We start from the raw sequence: 27,128 nt of genomic DNA, 5'->3' as shown, positions 1-27,128 counted from the left end.
GTACAGAGTTCCTGTTTGGGGTGATGACAGTCTAGAAATAGCAGTGATGGGTGCAAGAAAAATTTTTTTTTCTCTTTTAGTTGTGAAACTAAAATTTATTCAATTAAAGAAAAAAAAAAAGACCCAGAACTCAATAGAAAAGTCAAACAACATAAAGAGCTCACAGAAAAACATATTGAAAGCATATGAAAAATGCTCAGCCTCACTTTTAACAAAATGCAAATTTAATTGCACTGAACTATGATGTTTCACCTATCAGACTGACAGGGATACAAAAGTTTGGCAGCGTGCTAAGGCGGTAAAGGCGGCGCCAAACAGGCCTGTTTGTACATTGCTGGCAGGGATATAGCTCAGTTCAGCCTCACTGGGGGACAGTGTGGCATTATCTATCCAGATGACAAGTGCAAATACCCTCGGAACCAGCACTTTTATGATGGAACGTTATGTCCAAAGTTACTCGTGGTACTTAGGGATGATGGGAAATATTGCAGGTGAGAGACAAAGGCCAGAGGAGACTTGCCGCTGTATGCTCTCTTGTAGTTTTTACGTTTTGTTCTAAGTGAATGTACTGCCTACTTGGGAAATATGCAAAATTTTAAAAATCAGAAAAATTTTAAGTCTAAGGTGATGAAAAACTTTAAAAACAAACACAAATGACTGAACCAGGAGGCCACATTCAAGCATTATCACTTGCTGACGTGGCTAAAACTTGGGGGACTAGATCCCCTGAATTTTTTAGGATAATCCTGATTAGATATAATCTTATCTTTTTAAAATAAAGGTAATATTTTAAATGCAAAACTAAATTGCAATTTAACTTTTATGCCGTTGTGTATTTATATGAATGCATGATCGGGGAGGGGATCCTTCATCTAAATACATGAGCCTGATTTTTCCTTAAAAAATGTGATCTCAATAATGATTATATTCTGAATGAAATGGCTCATTCCCAGTATTATAATTTAGTATAATCTTTTTTATACTAAATTATACTAGGGAATCCTGGAAAAACTGGCCTGGATTACCCAAGATAGTGAATTTGTTCAATAAATTTCATCAAGAGGTTAATGCAATGAATAGATGCACGTATCAAGAATGGAAACACTCAAATACGTACCACATTATTGCAAAATGTGTCCAAAATAGTGTTGGAAAGGCCACTGGTATAGGTCATAGAAAGAAGAATCATTGATAAGTGGGGAAGAGTTGAACAGAGAAACCACTGTTTCCTTGCAAGTTCATTTCTAGAACAAGATCCAGAAAGAAACTGACCCTGACCAAACTCACAACACATTAAAAGGAACTATACTCCAGCCTGCATCTCTCTCTCAATCTCTCTTTTTCTTTCACTGTCTCTGCACACATGTTCACATGCACACATCCCCCACCGGTCAAGGATAAGCTCGAGCGATCCCTCCTCTGAAATCTAACTCTGCTGTAATTCGCTCCTCTAAGCAACCATCAGTTTAGGTTGATGCCCTCATTACTGCCTACTTCTAACTGAACATGTGAATATACATCTGTCGCCCTGACTATACTGAGTTCCTGGGAGGCAGGCATTGTTTCATTCATCTCTTCTTCAGGGTCTGGCCCCTTCTTGTTGTTGGGTGCCATGCAGCTCATAGTGACCCTATAGGACAGAGTAGATCTGCCCCATAGGGTTTCCTAGCCTGTAATCTTTACGGGAGCAGATCATCAGGTCTTTTCTCCTACAGAGTGCCTGGTGGGTTCAAACAGCTGACCCTTCTGTTAGCAGTTGTGCACTTAACCACTGCACCACCAAAGCTCCATGTCTGGTCCTTAGTAGGGACTTAATAAATCTTTGCTGAATGGAAGAGAATCTAAACTCAAAACAAATTTTTTCCAGTTCAGTATAACTATGGGAGGACCAGGTAGAAATGACTTCAAATCTGAGCATCACTTAAAATTCCTTTGTGTGTAAACGACCCACAGGTCTTGCAGTAGGGTACTGCTGTCTTATAGCCCTTATTGTAGTGACTAGATTTTGCATCATGATGATACTTGGGGAATTTTAAGTTGTTCAGCCTCAAATCACATAATAGCAGTTCGTTGGTAACTTGTTCCCCTGTTGGTAAAATAGTAAATCTCTATTTCTGGCTCATTTTCATTTTGCAAATTCCGTGTCTGGAAACTTAGCTAGTTCTGGGACAGTAGGTTGCGGGCGGGGGAGAAGGAAGGAGGAACAGCACCTGCAATAAAACCATTCAGCTGAGGTCACGGTCCCCTTTTTACCACCTTATGGAATCCAAGAGAATGGGTGGGTGCAGTCTACATGTCATGTGATCCAATAATAAGTAGGTGCTTTCATTTAGTTTTTTTTTTTTTTCATTTACAAGATGACTAAGCAGAATAAACCCTTCATTCTCTGTCAATAAAATTGATTTGTTTGTTATGAGGATTTGAAGGAGCCCTCGTGGCACAGTGGTTAAGCACTCAACTGCTAACCGAAAGGTGGGTGATTTGAACCCACCAGCCACTCCATGGGACAAAGATATATCAATCTGCTTTCATAAAGATTACAGCCTTGGAAACCCTATAGGGCAGTTCTACTGTGTCCTACAGGGTCCCTGTGAGTTGGAATTGACTCAACAGCAACAGGTTATGAGGATTCCTGCTCTGCTTTTAACCTACACACTTTCTAGGGATTTCTCTTGTGAATAGGATCTATAGAATTAGATGGGCCTTTCGTGACAGGTCAAAGGACAAGATATTGCCACTGCCCTCAGCTGTGCAATCCAGGATCGCAGGAAGGATTATGGGGAACAAGCCCTCTCCAGACAAACACTGTATGCAGTACCCCTTCTAAAATCCCAGAGGCTAAAGCCACGACCGGAAAACTTGGCCGAGATCCTCCATGTATGGAAGGTTATACCTCCCTGGGGCCCTCACCCTTAGCTCCTCTCTATAACAAGCATCACATTTAGAATTAGTTGTCTAGTTTACTGTCTTCCTTGCTTTGTCTTAGCACCTTGCATCTTCTGTAGTGCCTATCACAAGTATAATGAACGGCCCTCTTACCTGTGTAAGCCTGTCTTCCCTGTTAGAATGGCAGCTCTTGAGGATAGCCACCACATCTGTTGTGTTCACTGCGGTTTCCCCAGTGCCTCACACAGGGATGGTGCCTGGCATTTCTTAGGGGCTGCAGCATTTTTGCCTGGATAGATGACTGTGCTAACCGGCCAGACCAGCGCCCTTGATTATGCGCATTACACAACTAAGAAAGCATTGAGCCTGAGTGCGAGCAATAAATAGCATTTTACATGGTAAAATAAGTAACCCAAATCACTCCTTATATTACAGTAGAGAACAAATAACTATCTGTATTGATATTTATAAAATAATATCCCTTCTTTCTGCCAATGTTAATCCACATTGCTGTCAGAAGAAGCAAAGTGGCCTTGCTTGTATAAGGCCTAAACCAACTCTAAGGCAGAGCTGAAGTTCTATAGCACGTAATTCGCCTCTCCTACAAGCCTCCTTATTGTACCCTTACTTCCTAGCCCCCAAACCACTTGCATTCTGTTCTGCGTTCTCTAACCAATTCCTGTATATTTTACACAGCATATTTTTTATTCTTACTCATAAGTGCTTCCAAATAATTCCTTTTCTGTCTCCCAAAGCTATTCATATAGTAGAAACTCAGTGCTTTAGGAACCAATTCATTTATCCTACATCCCAGTCTACCTTCTGGGTAAGAGGTGCTGAACATCACCATTCTGCCAGCTAAGAGGTTCAGTGACCTATAATCCCGTTTTTACCTGGACATTTCTAATAAAGTAAATGACAGATACCATAATATAAGAAAATGGTTTTATTCCTAATTTTTAGTTCCCATACAGTTTACAAATACACTTTTACTCTGATAATACAGCTTTGCAACTAGCAAAGCAGTTGAGCTAACACCCATAAATACAGGCGGGGAGACAATTAACATCCGCTAATGTTTCTCTACATAAACTATTAATGTCATTTTTTTAAACAGTTGCAAATAGGCTACATAATATAGGTGGGCAAAAAGGCAAATCAGTGAATCTCTAGAAACACTAAATGTATAATAAACAGTGCATATTATCAACATTTACATGATTCACATCAAAATGATGACATCCTAAAACGTATTCCTTTTAAAGGATAGATTTATCAATAAAATATTACATACCTTTTAATACTCTGGTACAATACTTCTTCATATACTGCAGGAAAATCAAATGTAGGTCTAGTCATCAGCTTAATAAAGGATCCTTTTTCATTAGCTTTTATTAATAAAAGTATCACAATTAGGTCATAAATAACAGGCAAAATTATTAATTACATGTTTTGAGGTTTAGGATGAAAACTTGTAAAAATTAGTTTTGATATACAGCAAGTTATACAACACACGAAAACCAACTGTTTAATATTTTTGCCTTGTGTGAACTGCCCATAGTGAGAAACGAACAAACTTTTTAGTGATGGAAGATATGACAAACTTATTATTTTGGAACTTATTTTTCAAGAGGAAGAGGGAAAAGGATTTCAACAAAACTAAGGGCTAACACAGATCCTAATAAAGATTTTTTCTGGAAATCAGGGAGGCCATGTGCCTGCTAGATAAAACTTCATTCTCCTGACAACATACAGAAAACAAAAATGGCAGCGGGCTTGGACTTAGGTCTACAGTCTAACATTTGCCTTAGGGACTCATAATCAACAAAACACTTCACAATCGCATCCCTTTCCACGTTCCCCTGAACCAGAAATACCCCCAGGATGTTAAATAAGTTCTAAAATCCCCAGTAAAAGACCCCTAAAGATAACCGTGACCATTTTCTTGGCTCTACCAAAGCAATGAGACTGCAGAGAATACCGAGACGCAGGATATTCACACATCCGTTTTCTCACTCCCAATTAGCCACATCTGACAAGTTCCTGGCTTGAATGGGAGAGATGACCGTGACTTTCAAGAGGGCCATGCACTGATTATGAGGTGTCTTTTTTTTTTTTTTTTTTTAAAAACACTATTAAGACACTGAAATTTGGCTTATTTCTTTATTCATTTTACCTCAATACCCTGCATCAGATCATAATCTTCACTGAATACTCAGCCAGCTGTGGGCTACTACACACACTTAAAGTCCACCAACAACCCAGAGTGACTCCCTGGCTGCCAATTCCAGATACGTATCTGTCACAACTCTTCTCCAGGTAGCCTGATTCACCCATCACTGACTGCTCTGGCCCTGGGCCCTTCCACATCCTCATCAACCACCTCCTTGGAACATTCATTGCCACTATCTTTATCTTTAAACCATTACCTTGAGCTCCTCCCATCTTCACAGCTGCTCCGCCTGATCCCATCCATGTAATCTCCTCAGAAAACCTGCAAGTCACCTTTTCCCAAACCCACTAGGCACACCTGAGCACACTAGGGACCATCAGAAATCTTGTCTTGGCAGAAGTTTATATAACAACATGATTGTTTGCTTACTTAACCCATTAAAACCCACTGGTCGAGTAGTAGTGACTCTACAGGACAGGACAGAATTGCCCCATAGGGTTTCCAAGGAGTGGCTGGTGGATTCAAACTGCCAACCTTTTGGTTAGTAGCTTGAGCTCTTAACCACTATGCCACCAGGGCTCCTTGCTTACTTTGTGGAGGGGAATCTAAATTAAATCAATGTCCTGTAACAAATACAGCTGGCCCAGATCAGGCATTTCAGTTCCAAGTGCAAAAACAACTGACCTTAAGCTACAGTCACAGATGTTAATGCAATAGATGTATTTGAAGCAAAACCTTGTATGCTGGTGAAAGACTCTGCCCCCGAAGTCCAGAGCCAAAGCACTACCACAACACTGAGGCAAAAGTGGGGAGCTATTCGATGTGACGATGCAGTAAAACAAGGCTTTCGTCAGATGCTCGTGACAAATACTGAACTGGGATCTCTTTCTTTACAGGCTTGACAAGAAGACAGCAGTCATTTACATTCCCCTAATTACCTTCTCTGAAGCAATTCTAAGTTCACTGGAGAGTGGTGGGGGAGGGCCAGAGAGGAAGGAGGAGATCAGTGTGCATTTTGTCAGTGAAAAAGGCAGCCATGGCTCTCCCCAAGGAAGCTAAAGACCTCAGAGAAGAACTACCAGGGCTGGGCCTAGTCCTCCTTTCAGGAACCAAAGCGAGACAGATCTGAGTAGGAGACCAGAATAACTGAATAGCAAAGTTGCTGTAGCAATTTATTATCTTTACAAAGACAACCAATGATACCTTAATTGAAATACACTCACTGAATCATGATTCAACACACAGGTCAAAAAGGGATGTCTTTGGAAAAGGCACTTAAGGTCAAACATTAGGAAATACTACTGCTTGGTTAAAACAAAAATGAGCTACTGCTGATTAAATTGGGTTAGAGGCCAGCCTGACTGGACACCAGGGGCACTAGAGAGTGACACATTCACGCCACTCTGCGGGGACCGTGGTGATGGGTGGTTCTGCTTTCGTATGCTCTGTCCCCCTAAACACATCTATCCTTATAAGACCAGTTTTCCCAGGTGATAGTTCAAAAAATAGGGTCAGAGCTAGCACAACTGTTTCAGGAAGCCTCTTCAAGGCCCTCTATTCCTCAGACTGACTTGCAGCTTACACATTATCGTAAGCAGCTTTAGCTTCCCGGTGTCACTAGCAGCTTCTACTTTTGCTACCTCTAGTTTTCCATGGCACTGATAATAGCAGTCTGTTATACTGGGGCACCCAGTAGACCACATGTCCCTTGTGGAGTGCCCTCCTCTTGAACCTGGTCTGGGCCTGACCATAGAAGTGATACAGTGGCAGTTCCAGGCCTATGTCTTAAGAAGGCCTGGCCACTTCTGCTTCTGCACTCTTGGGAGCTCTGAGCTGCCATGTAAGAGGCCCAATTGCTGGAGAGGCCACGTGGAGGAGAAACCCTGAGAACTACACACAGAGAGTGAAAGAAGCCTTCCTGTCCCAGCGTCTCAGCCAACCTGCCAGCCACATGAGTGCCTACCAGCCAGACTAGCAGAAGAACAGCTCAGCTGAGCCCAGCCCAGATTGAAGAATAATAAGCAAAAAAAAAAAAAAAGTAGTTGTTTGAAGCCACAAGTTTTGGAGTGGTCTGTCAGCAACAACTGATAACCAAAACACTGGTCATTCAAAGATGCCATTTTTCTAAACATAAGACAGTTACTCAATGCAAAGGAAATGTGGCCAATGTTTTCCTACCACAACCTTCACAGTTAACAGGCTGAATGGTAGTTGGTCATCTGCTAAGAAGAAAAACACCTCTTACCCTAATGTATACGTTTCCATGATTTTTTAATAGCAATGCAGAAGTAGACAGTCAACTTCTGACAGTCTGGGGCACTGGCTTAAATATCATTTAGCCTAAAGAAAGAGGCCATCAAAATGAATTATCCTCCACAGGATAACTGATGGTAAATGAAACTGTTCCCACTTCTCTAGGATATTGTTACTCAATTCTCCCACACCATTTCTCCTCTTACAAGTGCCCTATCATCCCCAATAAAGGAAAAAAAAAAAAATCGTTAAGGTTATAAAAAGAAAAAATGCTGATAACTAGAATTTGAATCATCATCATCTGCAAAATATAGAGAACGATTCAACTGCTTCCTCAATTTAAAACAAAATTCTATAAAATAGAACACTGTCTACATTGTAGAGATGATTTCTTCTTATTTGAGAAAACGAGTAATTGGAAATCTGGTACTGTTGAGTTAGAGTACAGTGGTCTTTAAATGGTTTCAAATTTTGCTTATCAAAAGGTAGTCAACCACGTAATAATGCAAACCTTCCAAATTCAAATTCACTCTTCACATAAGCTTTCTTGCATCTTTTCTTGATCTTTTTTGAGAGAGGGTGAAAGTCCGTCTCTGGGGAAGAAATAAGTGACAATTTTTAAGGAATGTAAATCTAAACACTCAGCCAAGTATTAAGCTACTTTAAAGTAGATGTAAAGCTTTTAAGTGTACTACCCATTGAAATGGGAATTTCAACATGAGATACTGATTATCGTTACAACATCCATCGCACCCCTGGGACACTAATAAAGGGGATTGACAGGGAGGAAGAGTACCAGGGAGATGAACTCCCAACAACGGAGCTGGAGGATGTACAGCTGATGCAGTTGGAGGCCAGGGAGTCCAGCACCCCGAGTCACACAGTAGGTCGGAGGCCAACTGGGCCAAGAATGTGGGCGTCCTGCCTCCTAACCATCAGGGCCATGTCTCGATGCTTCCCAGAGCCAGAGCCCTGCAGATTATCTCTCAGCCCAGCTCAGTTCACCCACTCTGATAAAAATTGCTGGATGGATGACACCTGCCCTTCATCACCAACATCAACCATTTCTCAGTGGTAAGTGTTCATCTTGCCCCTTGCAGAATTAATTCCGCGTGTGATCTAACGCTTAATGAATTCTAAAGTAAATCCAGCCTGGAAAAAGAAGTGCAGGGACAGGAAATAAGCTGGTTTGTAAAACTTAATTATGGTACACTTTGCTGAAACAATTTATTTGCCTTGCTTAAAAAAAAAGCCACAGTTCATAGAAACAATTAAGCAACAGAGCATTTAGCACTTAAATACCTATTCCTGTGCTGAAGTTTTAGCAGGTCTTCTCATCTGAAACTTTTCTGCTGCTGCATCAGACCCACGTTTTCATAGACTCTGGCATTATCTTCTCTCATTCTGAAAAGAAAAGAAGGCATATTTACAGAAATGCAGACCATGCTGTTTAAACTCACATATTTATAAAGCACATCCTATAAATTCTTTGGGGACCAGACATGGTTCAGACATAGTTCCTGCCCCAAGAAGCTGACATTCTAAAAGGGAGATAAGGCATAAGTTTACAGCATAATAAAATTATGAACTTAAAAGTGTAATCAGTCTTGAGTCACTCAGCTCTCTGGGATTTGGAGAAAAGCAAGCTCTTTTCCAAGTGGGCCAAGCAAGGGAAGCCTATAGAATGATGCATTTGAGATAGACATTAAAGGATGTAGGATGTGTATAAATAGAAAGAACTAGTATTAATGTCAAGTCCATTGTCAATGAGTTGAATCCCAACTCACAGCAACCCTATAGGACAGAGCAGAACTGCCCCAAAGGGTTTCCAAGGTTGTAAACCTTTAGGGAAGCAGATGGCCACATCTTTCTCCTGCAGAATGGCTGGTGGGTTTGGACCAATGACCTTTCAGTTAGCAGCTGAGCCCTTAACCACTGAGCCACCAGGGCTCCTTAATATCAAGTCAGGGGATCTGAATAGGCAGAAGCTGCAAAAAGCCAAGCACAGGGGCAGTCAGCAGTGACTATAGATGCCTTTAGCTTCAGCTCAGGCAACAGGAAGGAGAATGGGGAACATGAAGCTGTGGTTTGGGATCTTAGGATGGAGGGCCAGTGCATTAAATGAGCCCAGATTCTTTTTGGCTGAGCAGGACGAGGATATCAACAGCTGTGGGGGACTGTCAGGAGGCACCCAGGTTATTCTGGGCCTGTACCCTCCAAAGGGGACAGCAGGAATGATGAGGCAGAAAGCCTGCTGGTCACAGGCATGCCATTGGTAGGAAGGGAGTCCTCAGGGCTGACCCTATTGCGCTAACATGTGGGGAAAGCTCTCTGGCAAGGAGTCAGAGCCATGAGTTTCTGGTTCCTTGGCAAATGCCTACAGCTGGCAATTTAAAATACCAACTCTCCCAGTCAGCCCACTGGGAAAGAACAAAGCAGGCAGAGGAAGGGGCACACTGGTGGAGAGAATACTTCGGGTTTATAATTTCATTTCAATGTTAAATAGGAAGTGAGTGTAAATACAAGCCTCATATATGCGATCTAAACTGTTTATACAGAATATTAAAGTCAGCGGAGGTTTAAAAATCCACATCAGAAGCAAATAGATGTAAGACTCTTAGGGGAAAATAAAAAGTAAATGTTATGCTAGAGAGTGACTTTACAATATATAGAAAAGTTGTGCCTTACAATTGCTATTCCCATAATCGATTTAACAAACGTTTTCCTAGCATGTTTTAGTTTAAACAAGGAGTCTGCAAAGTTCTTCTGCGAAGACCAGATAATAAACATTCTCAGCTCTTCAGGGCACATGTGGTATCTGTCATATATTCTTCTTTGTTGCTGTTTTTTTTTTTTTTTTTACAACCTTTGAAAAATCATTCTTAGTTCATGGGCCAAACAAAAACAGGCCCCGGCTCAGATTTGGCCTGCAGACTGTAGTTCGCTGACCCCTGGTTTAAATGCCCAAAGTAGACTTCTGCTGACTACTAGAAAATTAGCAGATCAGGGTTATGTTGACCCGTTAATGGTCAATTTACTTATATTTCACAAATAGTCTTAACACATCACAGGGGGTATTATCTCTGCAACAACTCTCTTAATTTTCCATGAAAAGAAAAATTAAATTCTTCTTGGAGACCCACTGATTGTTGGTTGTTGTTGTTGTTAGGTGCCACTGGGTCGTTTTTGACTCACAGCACCCCATGTGACACAGCAGAGCTGCCCCATAGGGTTCTCTTGGCTGTAACCTTCACTGAAGCAGATCTCCAGGTCTTTCTCCCGGATAATCCTAGGTAGTGTGGCAATGAGCCTTCAGTTTAGGTAAATTAAAATTTAGCTTAGATAGCAGCATCAGCACAATCCAGAGAAACTGCTAGTCTTGACACACTAATCGGATGACAACAATGAGCACCCATGAAATGCACACGCTACGAGCACTGGTTTTGTGTTTAGGCCTGTCTGTGGAACCATGTTCAGGTAAAAAAGCATCGCTTTCACTACTACTTACTCTGTACAGGATGGTGTTGGGGTACAAGGTGGAAGGGGACTCTGATCTCCACTGGTCTGGTCCGCTAGGGAATACTTAATATTTGTATATTCATGCCCTTTCCTCTTGCTTTTCTGAAAGTTGAAGATCACATATAAGGACATGTGAGGTTTTTTTTACAAGAATAAAGAAGCAAAAAAAAAAAGGAGAGACAGATAGATAGATAGATGGGTATTGACATGATGTGCAATGGTGGGAAAATTCACCTTCTCAGTGTAAATACACCGTTTGGGTGAGAAGTACTTTTGAACCATCTAACGCCAAAGGTCAGAGCCACGCGTTAACGGTTTACTATTCCCGAGCTAACAGAGCATTCACGTTGTCTTTGCCACGTTAGCATTACCATCTCATCATTTCTGCAACACATCAGCGGTTTTCAGGTAAACAGGTGGGAAAGGAGATCCAGAGATAAATTCACTTCAAGTAGAAATGGCACACAGGTCTATAGGATGCTGGTGCTCTTATCAGGATTTTTCAAACTTTATTTTTGGCTCTAATGGTACTCTGAAAATTTTTTGCAAAAAAAAACCCCACGGGAATGTAAACTCATCTCAGATACAGAGTGAACTGCATTTGGTAGGGCTCCCAGTTAGCTGATTTTTACCACCCTTCTCTGCTCCTAAATTTACCTAGAAACAACCAGTTCTGAAAATCTAATCCATCAAGTTATCGTTATATAATGTTCTTCATTATGGGATTGCTCAGAAAATGGCAAATACTGCGAAGAATATCCTCAGCGGTGGAGAACTTGCGCTCCTGCAGGTGCAAGGGCAATGGCACCATCACTTTGGTGAGCAATTACTACTACTAGTTAGTGCCTAGTAAAAATGAAAAGACACATGTCCTGCAACCCTGAACGCATCTACTTCCTGAGAAACTCTTGCACATAAACCTCAAAGGCCTGTAAGAGGGTGTCCAGTGGAAAACGAATGAATGTGATATGTTAACATCATGAAAAGATACACAACAGAGAAGAGGTACAACAAAAAAATGCACATATATCTCAAAACAGATTTCACAGACAATGTCGACTGGAAAAAAGGCAAATTGCAGAATAATGAAACAGTATGATACTATTTGGATAAACATAAAATAATGTTATGTATCAGTTACAGATATCTGTATTGGACTTTGAAATACAAAAAGAGACCGGAAGGCTAGTTATTATCTTGGGGCGAAGGGGGTGGAGATGTGGGATGGAGCAGGCGATGGGCATCAAAGGGAACCTCAGCTGGATGTTACACTTTATTTCTTTTATAAAAGAAAAGAGTGGAAGGAAATGCGGCAAAACAAAATGGTCAATATTGGGTTGTTGTTGCTAAAACGAGCCCTGGTGGCGCAGTGATTAAGCAGTCAGCTGCTAACCAAAAGGTCAGCGGTTTGAGCCCACCAGCCACTCCACGGGAGAAAGATGTGGAAGTCTGCTCCCATAAAGATTTACAGCCTCGGAAACCCTATCAGGAGTTCCTCCCTGTCCTGTAAGGTTCTATGACTTGCAACTGACTCGACGGCAACAGGTGTTTGGTTGGTGTTGCTAGGTGCTGTCCAGTCAGATTTTCAACTCATAGCAACCCCGTGTGACAAGAGTAGATCTGCCCTGTAAGGTTTCCTATGCCGTGATTTTTACAGGAGCAAATCACCTGGTCTTTCTCCTGTGGAGCCACTAGGTGGATTTGAGCCACCAACCTTTTGGTTAGCAGCCAAGCACTTAACCGTTGCACCACCAGGTCTCCTTAATTATGGGTTGTGGTACTGTATTTTTTTTTTTTTTTTGTAAGTTTTCCAAAAGAAGTTCTAAAACATAAAATAAATTTAGGAATAGATAAGAGTGATGGTCAAACAGCATGATGAATGTAATCAACGTCACTCAACTGTACATGTGAAAACTGCTGGAATGGCATTTGTTACACACATATTTAACACAGTTTTTAAAAACCTGTATCAAACCATGTGATAACTCAGTATTAAAGCTATCTGTATTAAGCTCCCCAAAGAAACAAAAACATAAAAGAAATTTAAATCCATCAGTAAGGTGTCTTCTTCTTCCCCTCACTCAAAACCCACCAAAAACAACAGCTAATCAACAGTGGAAAATCTCATTACCCATAAAACAAGGGGACACTCCACTCCAGTTTACAAACTGTAAAGCATCTCTGCCATAATACTGGAGAGATGGGTGGGACAGAGGGAGGAAGCTGAGAACTGACGCGTGACCACTCAGATTTCAAACAGGAAACAGAACCTGGAAAGTAAAAGGCTATTGGCCCCTGTTAAAGTGATGACACCTAGGGGTGTGGGTGGGCAACTGTACCATCTCGCAACCATCCGTGATAAAGAATCATATGGGTCTCCCAGCAGAAAAAGCAAGTCACATATAGGGGTTATAATCAAACTAACTTTAGACTTTAACACAACCACCTCATTCTAAAAAAAATCCCACGGGACAGAAAAATGGCCCGAGAATCTTACACCCTGCTAAATTATTCTTTAGATATAAAACCAATGATCAGATATTTCCAAGCATGCAAAAACAATAAAATCCAACTAATAGAGGTAAATCAACATCAAAATAAAGAATTCAGAGAAATAGAAATCATGATAAAAGTAGTAGTAGTAAGCATTGATTTAAATATAATGCTAACACTACAATCAAAATAGAAATAACAAGAATGCTGATATACTGTGAAAAATGTAATCGAGGTCACGGAACAGTATGTGCAGAAATTGTTAAATGAGAACCTAGTTTCCTGGGTAAACTTTCACCAAAAAAAAAACAATAAAATGTTAAAAAATAATAATAATAAATATAATGCTAACACTGAACTGTGGGGATGATAGCTAAAAATTTCATAAATCATATGAAAAATCAGATGTTAAAAGACAAATGTGTGAATTCTCTTTCACAGAATTAAATGGATATCAGTTTTAATGATATTTTCTGAGTACTTACTTTGTGCCAGGCACTGTTTTGAATATATTATCTCATTTTAATCCTCATAACCACCTTTTGAAATAGATCCTGTATTAATCCTATTTTATGGAGGAAGTATACAATTTCTGGGTCATGCCCTTAAAAAAGGGGTTGGCCAACTAATGGCCTATGGGACAAATGGAGCCCGAAGCCTGTTTTGCATAGCCTGTGAAAGAGGAAGACAAGCAACAGAGAATGACGTGGCCTGCAAAGCCTAAAATAGTATCTAGACCTTCACAGATGATGCCTTGTTGACCCCAGCATTAATGAGACAGCTGCTTGCCCTCCACTACCTTGTGCTGTCTGCAGCCAAAACATCCTGAAGGACAGTAGCGCTACAAGACACAATGTACCTGCGTCCCTGGACGTCCCTGTGGAGGAAGGGCCATAAAACTCCCTCACCCTCAAATCATCTGCCAGTTCAGACTTTCACATGGGAGAGAAATAAACTTCTATCTTGTTTAAGCCACTATTCTTTAGCCTCTGTTAAAAAGCAGCCAAACCAGTTAACGAATAAAGCAGTGAACTTACAGTCTAGCGAAGGAGTTGCAAAAAAGACATCCAAAGAGAAAATGTTTTGTTTAGTCCACAGAGTATTTTACTTTTTTAAAACAACTGTTTTTAAAAAATTTGGAGATTTCAGTAATAAATTGGCTCAAAAAATAATGAATATCACTTGTAAGTACTGTGCTCCTTTAAAAAAAAATCCCAATATGAGGCCAAACAGTCAACAAAGACTTCAAAACAAAGATGAGAAGGTAAAGGGGCAGGGAAACTAGGTTAATGGAAACGGAAGAGTCAGAAAGGAAATAATGAGAATGTTCACGTAGTGTGAAGAATGCAGCCAGCCTCACTGAACAACTTGTGTAGACATTGTTGGATGGGAACCTAAATTGTTCAACTTTTTTTTTTTTAAATCTGGAGAACTCATATTCAAGATAAAAATTAGTTTTTAAAGTAACTTGCTTATATGTGAGGATATGAATTTTCGAGGAAAACCCTTGGGAATATCCACTTCTGAATGGTGCCCATACATTTTTAGCACTGAAATCTTGGCTTCTATATAAGAAGCATTCTTTAAAAAAAAGGATAATTATATATTAATATTAAATAGGAGAATTGGCAGAGAACATTACTTATTTTAAAGTTTATTCTAAAGTTTAAAACTTTTAACTCATTATTTGACATAAAAATAAAAATACATAGTGACTAAAAATTGCAAAGTAAACCTGCTCTTTTACTCTATACTTCCTTGAAAATCAAAATCAGTATTTCTCTCTGAAGTGATTTAAAAAGGGGAATTTTCTAATGAGGAATAACTGAGACCAAAGAGACAGGTATTATTTCAAGGAACCAAAGTAGTCCAAAGAAAAGCGTAAAACTGCTGGAGAAGCTTTTTAGCTGACTTAAGACAAACAAGAAATAAAATTGACTCACAAACCAGACAAGCTTGTCTTACAGTCCTGTGGCAGCCCAGGCTGTCCTACAGAGTTTTTTTTATAGGTTGTTTTGTTTTGCGTTGGGTGGTTGGCGGGCAATGTGTTTCTGAGACCTAGAAAATAATCTGAAATTGATTTACCCACCACCTGCGTTCAGTGACATAGCATTGCTACCAAGCCTTTAGCAATGTTTGTAATAAATCTTAGGGCCTTGCCAATTGATGCACAGCCCGGTCGAGAGGAGGGACCACCATGATGAGACTCTAAAATCCTCTGGTATTAAATATCTTTCCATGTGAAAATAACTGATCGCATCCTTAAAGCTGAAGTTACAAAAAGCCCACCGCAGGAAGACGGAGTAAAAGAGAAAGCTCTTGCCTAGGTTACGGAGCAAGGAGACTGCTGAGACTACTTGTCCAGTGTGCTGTGGGATCAAATGACAGCATCAGATAGTATGACTCCTTCCACACCTGATCACAAACCTGTCTGACTCTACTTCTCTCCACCTCTGTGCCCTCCACCCACTCTGCCCAAGCCATAGTCTGTTCTCACCCACACCACGGTGACTGCCTCCTCTCTGTCCCCTGCAGCTGCTCAACCAGGTGCCAACCCATTCTCCCCTCTCAAGCCAGGGCCATGTTTGTAAATGGGGACCATTTATGTCACTCCCCTACTTAATACTCTACTAAACGAAAGTACTTACTTTACCATGCGGTCAGGTGGCAGGTTCCTATGTGGGATCCAACAGTGCAATGAAGAAAACTATGTATTACAGAATCTCACTTTTTAAAAGAAATCATCTCTGTTAGCCTACACATTTTTAAAGAATCAGAAGGCCCATATAGCAGACAGTTAATGGTGCTTAGGATGGTGCTGGTACATACTGGCACCAAAAATATACTGGCTGAATGAATGAATGCAAGTGCTCTTAGGACTGGGATTACAGGGGCGTTCACTTACTGTATTCTATGTTCTGTGACACGTAAATTAGGAACATGTTTTGCTTTTGCCAAAAAAAAAAAAGGAGAGGACAGCAATAAAGACTTTTTCTTTTTAAAGTAGTTTCTAAATCAGAGTTAGGGTCAGAGAGACCATATATGGCCATGAGAAGGTCTAAGGTGCTATTAAGGGTTGGGAGGAGAAGACCCTAAATTGTCCAAAACAAGAATCAAAACCAAAGCTGGAAAGTGAAATGAAGATGGCTTTCTCTCCAGCTTTTCAAAGCCAGACTACATGGCATGCTTCAGCTTGGACATTTCTCAGCCTGCAGCAACTGGGCTGCATTCTCCCTTCATGTATTAGGAGTCCTTCTCTTTAGGCAGCTTCATGCTTAGACTACTCCTGGTCCCAATTAAGTACAGCTGAAAGACAAACGTTAAATAACCTACAGTAAGAAACTAAATGTTTCCTAGCCCTCTCATAACACTGACAATCATAAATACGCAGATCTAGAGCACTGAAGTTCAAATCCGGTAGCTTGTTAATTATGTAACCTTACACCTCTATATATACACGGCTTCTGCAGATGTTTTTGTATAATGAAACCATGTAATTATTTTTGTGTGGACTGAGGACCTACTGAACCAATTAACAGGTACCTTACTTTGGCTCACCAAGCCTTGATAATGTGGCTGCCATTCTGCTAGGATGAGAATCTTTCAGTTAGGTGGCAGGTCCCATTTTGAGAAGCTGAGTTATTTGGAAGGCAATAAACAGGATAAAGCAGGCAAACGTCACTGATGTTTATACACTACCCCATCTGCAGCATAGCAAAATGTGGCGGGAGGACGGGGGTAAGCAGAGCTCCCCAAAAGAGCAGCTCTCCTCATTTCCCTTGTCTCAGCGTATTCCTAATTAACTCAGCTTTGTGTCTGGTATGAATAGCTTCGAATGGAAGGGCTCCAATTCTACATTCTTCATCACGCATGGCTTATTAAAATTGAAATTTCACTGTTTCCAACTAGACCACATTGGCGGTTCAAACTGCTATTAGAGTGAGGCATTCATTTTAAGAGATGGAATCAGGATAAATGTGGCCTGGATCAAAGCTGGAACAGGCTGGGAACTTGGAGGCTTTGCGTTCTAAGCCGGCCATGCAAGCCTGGGAAAATCATACCCTTTCTGCATGGCAGTTCTCCAACCTGCCCATCAAGGATGATAACATGGAGCCCCTCCCTGAGTTCTTGCGGCCTGAAACTCAGAACTGTGAAGTAGTAGATAATTACAGTTTCTAGAGAGGGCCCTCCTGGCTGGGACCTTGTTTCCCATTCCCAAGTAAAGATAGCCGTCTACCAGACCATGCCCTCCTGCTCAAAACGAGGGCAGTGAAGGGTGACCTGGGCTACATGTGCTCTCTTACGGCACAGACGTGCAGCCCCCCAGGCTTGCACCTGTTCTTCTTCGATCCTGCGCTGTAGTGTTTCAATATAGTGCTGGACAGCCATATAGATGAACCGGTATTGTGCTTCTGTCTGGACCATCCCTGACCTCTGAGACCGCACCATCTGGATGGTTTTGGGAACATCGATGTCGCAGTCGACGCCTACAACGCAAACCACAGGAAGCATCAGGGGAAACTGCAGAGCCAGGATGAGGCTGTTTAAAGCACAACTTTTAGCAGACTCAGAAATAAGGTGGATTTAGTCTTTAACGTTCTAACAGAACATGTTCCAAGAGCTACAGCACTGGGCTTCAGACCAGCGATCCCAGAAGGTGCCAGGAGAAAGGTCAGAGGTCAGGATTCCTGCACTCTCTAACTGCCCTCCTCCACTTCCAGCAAGGATTAGGAAGCTGAGTAGAGACCACCACTGCACGTTCAACAAAAGGCCAGAGCTCCCAGGCTTCGTTCATCTGATGCCAAGAGTTCAAACAACATCACGTCTGTTCTCTGCCAAACATACTGAAAGTTGAAGTCTTCAGCCCAGATTTGGGTGAAAATTTCTTAACATTGAAATTCTCTTCCCCAGGCTATTTTTGCCAGCACTTTCCTTCCATAATCTAAAAACAGGAGCTGTAGCTTCTTGCCCTCCAAAGGACCTACCTTTCTCTCTGATGATGTCAATGAGGATATCAATCACAATGAATGTCCCTGTTCGGCCAATTCCAGCACTGTGGGCACAAGGACAAAAAGCAGTGATGACAGACCTATTTACAGAGGTTTTACACTCAAAACCAAGCTATGAGTATTAACAGAAACAATGTTTGAAAATTTATATTTTATAAATATATTTGAAAATACACCAGCAAAGAATTTAGGACTTTGGGATCAGCCAAACCTGCAACTAGAGCTAAGCTTCTCTGGCACAAGTTCCTTAACCTCTCTGACTCTCAGTTTCCTTATCTGTAAAATGGGGATGACAGTACACACCTGACAGGACTGTTGTGAGGAACAAATATGAACAATGAATGAAAAACACTGAGCTCAGAGACTGGCACACAGTAAGTGCTCGACAGCCCCCGTTGCCGTCAAGTTGATTCTGACTCATAGAGACCCTACAGGACAGAGCAAAACCGCCCATAGGGTTTCCAAGGCTGTAACCTTTATGGAGGCAGACTGCCACATCTTTCTCCTGCAGAACCACTGATGGGTTTGAGTTGCCGACCTTTTGGTTAGCAGCCAAGCACCTACCCACTGTGCCACCAGGGCTCTTCAAGTGCTCAATAGAGAAAGTCTAAAAAAACTGTTGCCGTGGAGTTGACTCTGGCTCATGGTGACCCCACGTGTGGCAGAGGAGAACTGTGCTCCACAGGGTTTTCAATGGCTGGTTTTGGGGGAAGTAGATCAGCAGGCCTTTCTTGTGCGGCACCTCTGGGTGGACTCCAATCTCCAACCTCTCAATTAGCAGAGGTCAAAACAAATTTCCTGGAACCCTCTGTATCACCAAGGGACTCCTCAATAGATAACTTAAAAAAAACAACTGAACCAATCAAGATTCACACACATCTCCTTGCCCAACATACGAATGAGATTTAAGAAACCAAACTCTCGCCAGTATAGCCAGGATGCTCAAATGGGCACCAGCAGGCCAATAACCCTGATGCGAGCCACGATCGCAGTGTCCATTGAAGTCCTGGGTGAGAAGCAGTCCAAGCAAACAAGTGTAGTGACAGGGGGAAAATGTAAGTGATTTCCATGGTAGAAGAGGATAGACTCACAATCAAAGGGATAAATCCTAAATTACTATATTAAAAAAGAAAACCAAGCAAAAAATGCTCGATTAGGGATGCTTGAGGACTGTATCTTGAGACTATAGACTGTCTCTCCCCCTGGCCTGGGAGCCCTGTAGGATCTATGAGAAATATACTTTGGGGTCACGATGTCCCTTAATGCAGTTTATCCTCAAATACAATGAATTTTCTCCTACAGTTGAAGAGCTGAGGATAGGGGTGATAAAAACAAGCCCCAGGTGGTAGGGGACGGGGTTGGCTACAGCCCAGAGAGGCATAGGGGCTGGTTACCTGCAGTGAACCACCACAGGCCCCGCATCCATGATGCTCTCCTGCTTGTGGTGCACCTCCTCCAAGAAGTCCAGCACACCCCCAGGGTCACTGGGCACGCCATGGTCCGGCCAGGTCCGAAAGTGGTATTGCCAGACGGTCCTCTCCGTATTGCCCTGGAGTAGAACCAAGAAAGGCCAGAAACGAATTAAATAAACCAAGGGTTGAGGAATCGCCCAGTTATGATCTTTCCTGGAGCCTACATGAACCCACGGAGCTAGCAGGCACAGAATCTCCTCAGGCTCCTGTGAAAAGCCCTCCTCAGGAGCTTCTCAGAGCTCTCCCTGGTGGCTCTGGCTGAGCTCTGCTGGGGGCACCTCTCTGCCTCTGTCAGAAAACCCAAGACGCTTCTTAATGGCAACTTGTTCTTCAGGAAACTCATCTATCTGAGTCATCCCTAGTGGGTAATGCCCCCATTCCTCCTCATCTAGGTGCCTACAGCCCAATCTGGGAGGCGCCCACCAGACGAGAACACAGGTATTCTCTCAAAACACTTGATCCTCTTTGTCTTTTTACACCCAACGTGCTCCCCACCCCATACACACTTATCATATTATCCTTATACTTTAAACTTCTGTTTAGTATAAAGTAGGTAAGAAGACTCTGTAATTAGATGGTTAGATTTTGGCTCAAATCCCAGCACTCACACTCACTATGGACCTTGGGCATCTCTAAGCCTCAACTTCTTCATCTGCAAAATGGGAATAATACTACTGCTCTCACGGCACCACTGTGAGGATTAAATGAGGTCACTCAAGAGCACAGCCAGTGCTCAGTAAACAGCAAGCCACTCAGCACACTGTAGCTATTGTGAGGACAGTGATAATAAAGGTCACAATGGCACCAAGACTGCAAAAATCAAAGAGTATTATGTTCCTGGGTCTGCCCAGATAGGTAATTGTGGCAGCACCATTCACTGCTACATCTTCTTCCTCTGTAGCTGGAGACAATGCATGCTAAGTAACATCATTTGAAAAAGGAGTTTTAAAAAAAAAAAGGTCACTATACCAGCATCCACACCAGTGACCTTTAGGTTACAAGGTGCACCTCCAAGGAACCTGAACCACAATTAAGATCTTTCCCTGAATTGTGTGGATTTAGATTCGCTGGTGTCACAAAACAAATTTCCTGGATGTTATCGAGTAACCTAAAGACCAGGCAGCTACACGGGTAACAGAAAGGACAGTCGGGAAGGAGAAATCTGGCCCTGTCTCACTGTGCCTCTCTGTTCCTCGGCCTTGGTACGTGGTCACTGAGGTCTCTGCCTAACTCCTTCCCAGGAGGCCATGAGGAATGAGATCACGGGACGCACTCCAGAACAAACGTAGAACAGTATGCAAAAAGCGGGTAATATGCCATCAGCAGTTCTGGAGAAACTGTCGTTCCCATGTTAACACCCTCATCCAGGGTGCAAATCACAAACTCAATACCCACGTCTCCCCAACATGAGACTTAGAAATCTGAGTGAGAACATGGGTAGTTTATCACTACAGTGAAGAAAAATCTACCTGCTGCTCAAACATCTGATAATGACAGGATGGGCAGTTCATCACTAAAACTGAAGAAAAATCTATCTGGACCCTTTGTCCAATGGCCTCTAAATTCTGCACTCATTTCTGCTTAGCAGCTGCATTTTTCCAGTTCTTCTCAGTCTCTCAGACAGACTAAGCCTCTGCCCCCTCCCCGTCATCACTAGAGCCGCACCCTTCTGAAAGCGGAAATCCAAACATTCCACTCTGGACAGCAACCGCACAGACTCCCAGCTCACTGTCATCCCCCTGCCCCTTGGGGCTCACCACGGCTGCCCACTCCTCCCTCCACTTCCCGCCAGCACCCTCTCACCCTCACTTCCCTCCTCAGCCAGCTCAGAGCCCATGCACTGTCGTGACACTCACTCTCCATAGCTACCTCTACTCCCTCGGCCCCCTCTCCATCCACGGCACCCACCTGCCAAAGCCCGAACCCTGGACGAACCCAGCCACCACTCTCTCTGTTCTGTACCAAGGAACAGAGTGTCCTTGGAGGGAAATCACACAGCCAGGTAGACTGATGTCACTCAACAGTCACGTTCACCACCATGACTGGGCACCCAGCACAGCCTGGAAACCTCCTGGATTTCTTGTCCGCTTCTGCACAATTACTCTCTCATACTTCTCCCAGTTTCCTCAAATATTTCATCTCTTCTTCCCATCAAACGTCAACTAATGGCCTTGCCCCACACCTCACAGAAAACCCTCTGCCCACCACATATCCGCTCACCTACTGCACCTGTGGCCACCGTCTCCTCCTTCCTTCCTGTTACCCCAGAGGAAATGCCCCTCAACCCATCCATCCACAATGCTCTGGATCCCGACTCTCCTCCTTGTCCAACCTCCATGCCTGCCTCCCTGACACCTTCACTTCAGTGTCTCAAAAGCATCTCATGTGTCCCAAAGAGTATCTTATGTGTCCCAAAGAGGATTCTGTTCCTCTCCTTCCTCAAATCCACAGCCATTCCCTCCGCTTCTTAAGCTAGACAACCGGCAGTCATCCTTAACGCCGCCCTCCTCCTCACCAGTCACTCTGCTTCTCAAGCTATACAACCAGCAGTCATCCTTAACACTTCCTCCTCCTCACCCCTAGTACACCTCATCATCAAATCCTTTAAAGCCGACTGGCCCAGTCATCTCAGTTGGTCCACTTCTTTCCACTGTCCCTGCCACCATGCTAGTTCAGCAAGCCCCACTGTCTTCTACCTGCTGGACAACTGCAGTAGCCTCCCTCCTAATCAGCATCCCTGAATCCACCAACTCCAACAGTCTCCACATTTCAGAAGCTCAACTCCAACTGTGGCCGCCCAGCACATGTAGGATAAAAGCCCCCAACCTGACTCAGGTCCTGCAAGCGCACTGTTCACTACGCCCTGAGGACCTTCGCTCCTGCTCTAAATCAGGCCCTCCTGAGCCCTGCGTTTTTTCCTTTCGAGGCCTCATTACAGTCTGTAATGACATATTGACGTATATCATCAATGAGCTAATGTACTTCTTGCCAGCAGAGTGCAAACTCCAAGAGGGTGGGGACTAGATCTGTTTGGTCAGGACAAACACTATTTCATTTATCTCTGTGTCCCCCAGAGATCTTGAATAGTAAGCACAAATAGTAAACACAAAATTAAAGTGAATCCAAATCTAACCCTGCTTTGCAAAGTTAGTCACCCCAGGACCAATCGTGAGCTACGTGCCGCGATGAATCTGATGAAATGGAATTCGATCATTAAATAAGCCACGGGGCCTTCGCGCTTGCTGCTCCCACTGTTTGGACCAATCCTCTCCTGACTGTTTGGATGCCTGGCTGCTCCACCTTTAGGACTCAGCCCAAGTTTCACCTCCTCAGAGAGGCTCTCCCTACAACCTCAAGTACCCCTCTCTCTCTAACACATCACCCTGTGGCCTGCACATCACTGAGCACAATTAAAAAGCTTACTTGGTTATTAACTTCTTAAATCTTCTACCTCCCTAGGACCTTTAAGGCAGCAACTGTGCGTTGTCCTGTCCACAATGTACCTAGTGCCTGGGACTGTACCTGACACACAGAAGACAGAAGGCACCCCAATAAATGGTGATGCAATAAATGAGTGAATGAATGCAAGAATGCATGAGAATATGACTACTGCATGACTCTGGATGACTGCTAACCACAAACGGTTACCAAGCTCTCTAAAATAAGACAATATACTTACTTGCCCAACCTTCGAAAGTTTAAGTTCTCTTAAGGTATAGTCATGAGCGGCACTTTCTTTGACGTTCCTAACACGCATGACCCCATATTCTTTGAGGGCATACTCATCAGGCCAGTATTTGACACATTTACTCTGGAAGGGATCAGAGAAAAGACAGTTACTCTCTGTGAGCTGTGAAATAAAAGCCTAACCCATGGAATATTATTCACCCATAAAAAGGAATGAAATACTGATACATACTATAATGTGGATGGACCTTAAAAACATGCTCAGTGAAAGAAACCAGACACAAAAGGCCACATGTCATATAATTCCCTTTATACGAAATTTCTAGAATAGACAAATCCCTAGAGAGAGAAAGCAGACTGGTGGTTGCCAGGGCCTGGGGGAGGGGAGAGACTGCTTAATGGGCACGGGGTTTCCTTGTGGGGTGATGGAAATGTTTTGAAACTAGACAGAGGTGGTGGCTGTACAACACTGTGAAGGTACTAAATGCCACTGAATTGTTCACTTTAAAAGGATTCATTATGTGAATTTCATCTTAATAAATGAGAAAAAAAAAAAAAAAAAGCAGCAGCAGCAGCAGCCTACACCAGCAGAAAGCAAATGTTCCAGTCTTGCTGCGTGAATACCAAAAACCCCTCGCCATCGGCTGATTCCGACCCATAGTAATGACTGCTAGCGTGGAGAACAGTCGGTCTAGCATCTCACTGTTGAATTTCCAAAGACAAAGAGAGAAGAGTTCAAATAAGAAAAGATGATGCTCGGAGACTCTGGGATAAGTAGGAAGAGAAAGGCAGCTCTTGCAGAGTGGTCCGACCCAAGCCACGGCTCAAAGGAGACTCAGTGCTGCTTTATTTCCATCTAAAGCACCCAAGGTTCATAGAGAGCGGTACCAACCAGTGAGGGTGCTGTCTGGCAACCACCGAGTTCTGAATTCTAGAGATCTGCCCGTCACTCTGTAGAGAAGGCAAGCGAGGACTCTGGAGGTGGACGAGGCGCCCAGCGAGCCAGACTGTCTGGTTCCTTTCCGCGCCAGTGTAGGAGGACGCTGTGCCTTATCTGCCCAAGTGTGAACGACTCTCACAGCGAGGCAGCCTTTGGGGTTCTGAACCAGCTGCTTTTTCTATATCCAGATCCATCTGATACCTACTGCACACGTCACCTTCCCTTAACTGGGTGCCTGGGAACGCCAAGCCTGCAATAATAGCTGCTGGCTTCGAGACCAGGGGATGGAAAAATACGGCACCAGGAAAATCATTCTTGCTGCAACAAGGATGGGATTTTGCTAAATGAGAGATGAGCTTGCATACATTTTGCGATGTGACCTGGGCAGACAATGCTTTCCCTCTTCCCGCCCCTGGGAGCAGTCACCTATAACACTCCCTTTCCACAACCACCAAGATAGAAAGAGCACCAAGAGAAGCTTACCTTATATGTTAGGAAGACAGAGAAATTGACAGTTATGAAATGAGACATGAGAGAGCAGCCACAGATGCCGTCACCGTTTAATAATTAATTGAAGGAAAAAAAGCAGGGCAGAAGGCAGCTCAGAGGACGGGTTAATGGGTAGTGCCACTTTTTTACTTGGAATTATTTATGTGGTCTTTTATTTATTATAATTCGGAATTAAGCTTTTTCTCTAATGCTTTTAGATCCAAATACTTTTTTTTTAATAATTTTTATTGTGCTTTAAGTGAAAATTTACAAATCAAGTCAGTCTGTCACATACAAGCTTATATACACCTTACTCCATACTCCCACTTACTCTCCCCCTAATGAGTCAGCCCGCTCCCTGCTTCCAGTCTCTCCTTTTGTGACGATTTTGCCAGTTTCTAACCCTCTCTACCCTCCTATCTCCCCTCCAGACAGGAGATGCCAACACAGTTTCAAGTGTCCACCTGATACAAGTAGCTCACTCTTCATCAGCATCTCTCTCCCACCCACTGTCCAGTCCCTTCCATGTCTGATGAGTTGTCTTTGGGAATGGTTCCTGTCCTGGGCCAACAGAAGGTTGGGGACCATGACTCCCGGGATTCTTCTAGTCTCAGTCACACCAATAAGTCTGGTCTTTTTATGAGAATTTGGGGTCTGCATCCCACTATTCTCCTGCTCGCTCAGGGGTTCTCTGTTGTGCTCCCTGTCAGGGCAGTCATCGGTGGTGGCCGGGCACCATCTAGTTCTTCTGGTCTCAGGATGATGTAAGTCTCTGGTTCATGTGGCCTTTTCTGTCTCTTGGGCTCATAGTTATCGTGTGACCTTGGTGTTCTTCATTCTCCTTTGATCCAGGTGGGTTGAGACCAATTGATGCATCTTAGATGGCTGCTTGTTAGCATTTAAGACCCCAGACGCCACATTTCAAAGTGGGATGCAGAATGTTTTCATAATAGAATTATTTTGCCAATTGACTTAGGAGTCCCCTTAAGCCATAGTCCCCAAACCCCCACCCTTGCTCCGCTGACCTTTGAAGCATTGTTTGAGATCCAAATACTTTTTTGACAGATTTGACAGAATTGTTATGTTCCCCAAATGAACACTTCTAATAGTCATTGAATTCAATGCTGTTACTGGCCAATCAATTCTAAGCACTGCTCCCAGTCACTCCAGAAAACTTAAAAGAGGACAAAAAGTTAAATCATGACTTCGAAAAGAATGTTCGAGCTGGCTTCAAACATGTGCAAGTTGCTGGAGCCCTCCTCCCAGCTTTCCAAGCAAATCCTAATATGTGCACACTGATACTGAAGCTTTCACATGACAGCCCAGGGAGCAAAGGGAGCCTATGGGCTGGATTTTCTTCTGTGCACTGGGGATACCAAGAGTAAATTTTCAGAAAAGCCTGTAGAGGGAATAAAAGCCCATCGTATCATCCTCCCCGAAGAGTGAAGAAGAATGGGAAAGCGGGCAGACATGAGTGGCGAGGGGTATGGCGGGTGGTCTGGCCCAATGTCTGTCTGTTCTAAGCGCTTCCCACAGCTCCTCTGAAAGGGACCGATATTGATTTCTCTGAGATGACATGAGAACTCTTTCTTCACCATTTCAGAGGCGAAATGACATAAGAACCCTTTCTTCACAGCCATCAAGTTCTCTGAGAACTGGCAGCCGCCTGCAAATTGTCAGGCACTGACCAGGACAGAGGGCTCCAGTTTTCTTTCCCATGCTTAGAGAAGGGAACACCCACCTGAAGCACAAACTATGAGAACATTTTAACTTGCCCAGTAATTCAAGAACACTCAATGCTACTGCAGACAGCTGCTGGGTGAAGGCTTTGTTTCACAACAACTAGGTCTGGCCTCAAAAGTATTCCAAGAAAATCTGGAGACACACAGTGGTGATGGTTGCATAACGTGCTGAATATAATTAATGTCACTGGTTTGTACACATAACAAAGATTGAAATGGCAAGTGTTTTGTTATGTTCTACCACAAAAAAAGAAAAAAAAATTTTTTTTCAAAGAATACTAACTGGGAGCACAACAAAAAAAATCTTACAAAAATCACACTGTCCTTCACAAATCCAAAAGCTGACCCGTCTTAGGTTTAATTTACAGGGGTGACTGCTACATTCCATGTGATTCTTACATACACCGATTAAAGCATATCTTAAAATGAACTTGAACTAGAACACGAACAAAAACATGTAATGCT

General features: G+C 42.9%; 1 protein-coding gene across 2 annotated transcripts in view; it reads right to left on the bottom strand.

The window, feature by feature from the left end:
- Positions 1-6,202: 6,202 nt before the first annotated feature.
- The window catches only part of PTPN11 (protein tyrosine phosphatase non-receptor type 11), a 69,518-nt gene continuing 48,592 nt past the window's right edge, over positions 6,203-27,128 (bottom strand). Inside the window, exons 10-16 of one of the 2 annotated variants that reach the window (XM_049865590.1) lie at positions 23,485-23,616; positions 19,728-19,894; positions 18,310-18,377; positions 17,660-17,811; positions 10,821-10,933; positions 8,615-8,716; positions 6,203-7,905 (exon numbers count right to left, since the gene is read on the bottom strand). In XM_049865590.1, coding sequence (XP_049721547.1) covers positions 8,647-8,716; positions 10,821-10,933; positions 17,660-17,811; positions 18,310-18,377; positions 19,728-19,894; positions 23,485-23,616 — 702 coding nt within the window. In that variant the 3' untranslated portion in view covers positions 6,203-7,905; positions 8,615-8,646. The remainder of the gene's footprint in view (positions 7,906-8,614; positions 8,717-10,820; positions 10,934-17,659; positions 17,812-18,309; positions 18,378-19,727; positions 19,895-23,484; positions 23,617-27,128) is intronic. The other variant, XM_049865592.1, reaches the window with a different exon arrangement.

The sequence above is a fragment of the Elephas maximus genome, chromosome 22 (assembly GCF_024166365.1).
Source record: "Elephas maximus indicus isolate mEleMax1 chromosome 22, mEleMax1 primary haplotype, whole genome shotgun sequence".
Lineage (NCBI taxonomy): Eukaryota > Metazoa > Chordata > Mammalia > Proboscidea > Elephantidae > Elephas > Elephas maximus.
Note: the sequence above shows the minus strand (reverse complement) of the source record. Positions and strands in the feature narration are given on the sequence as shown.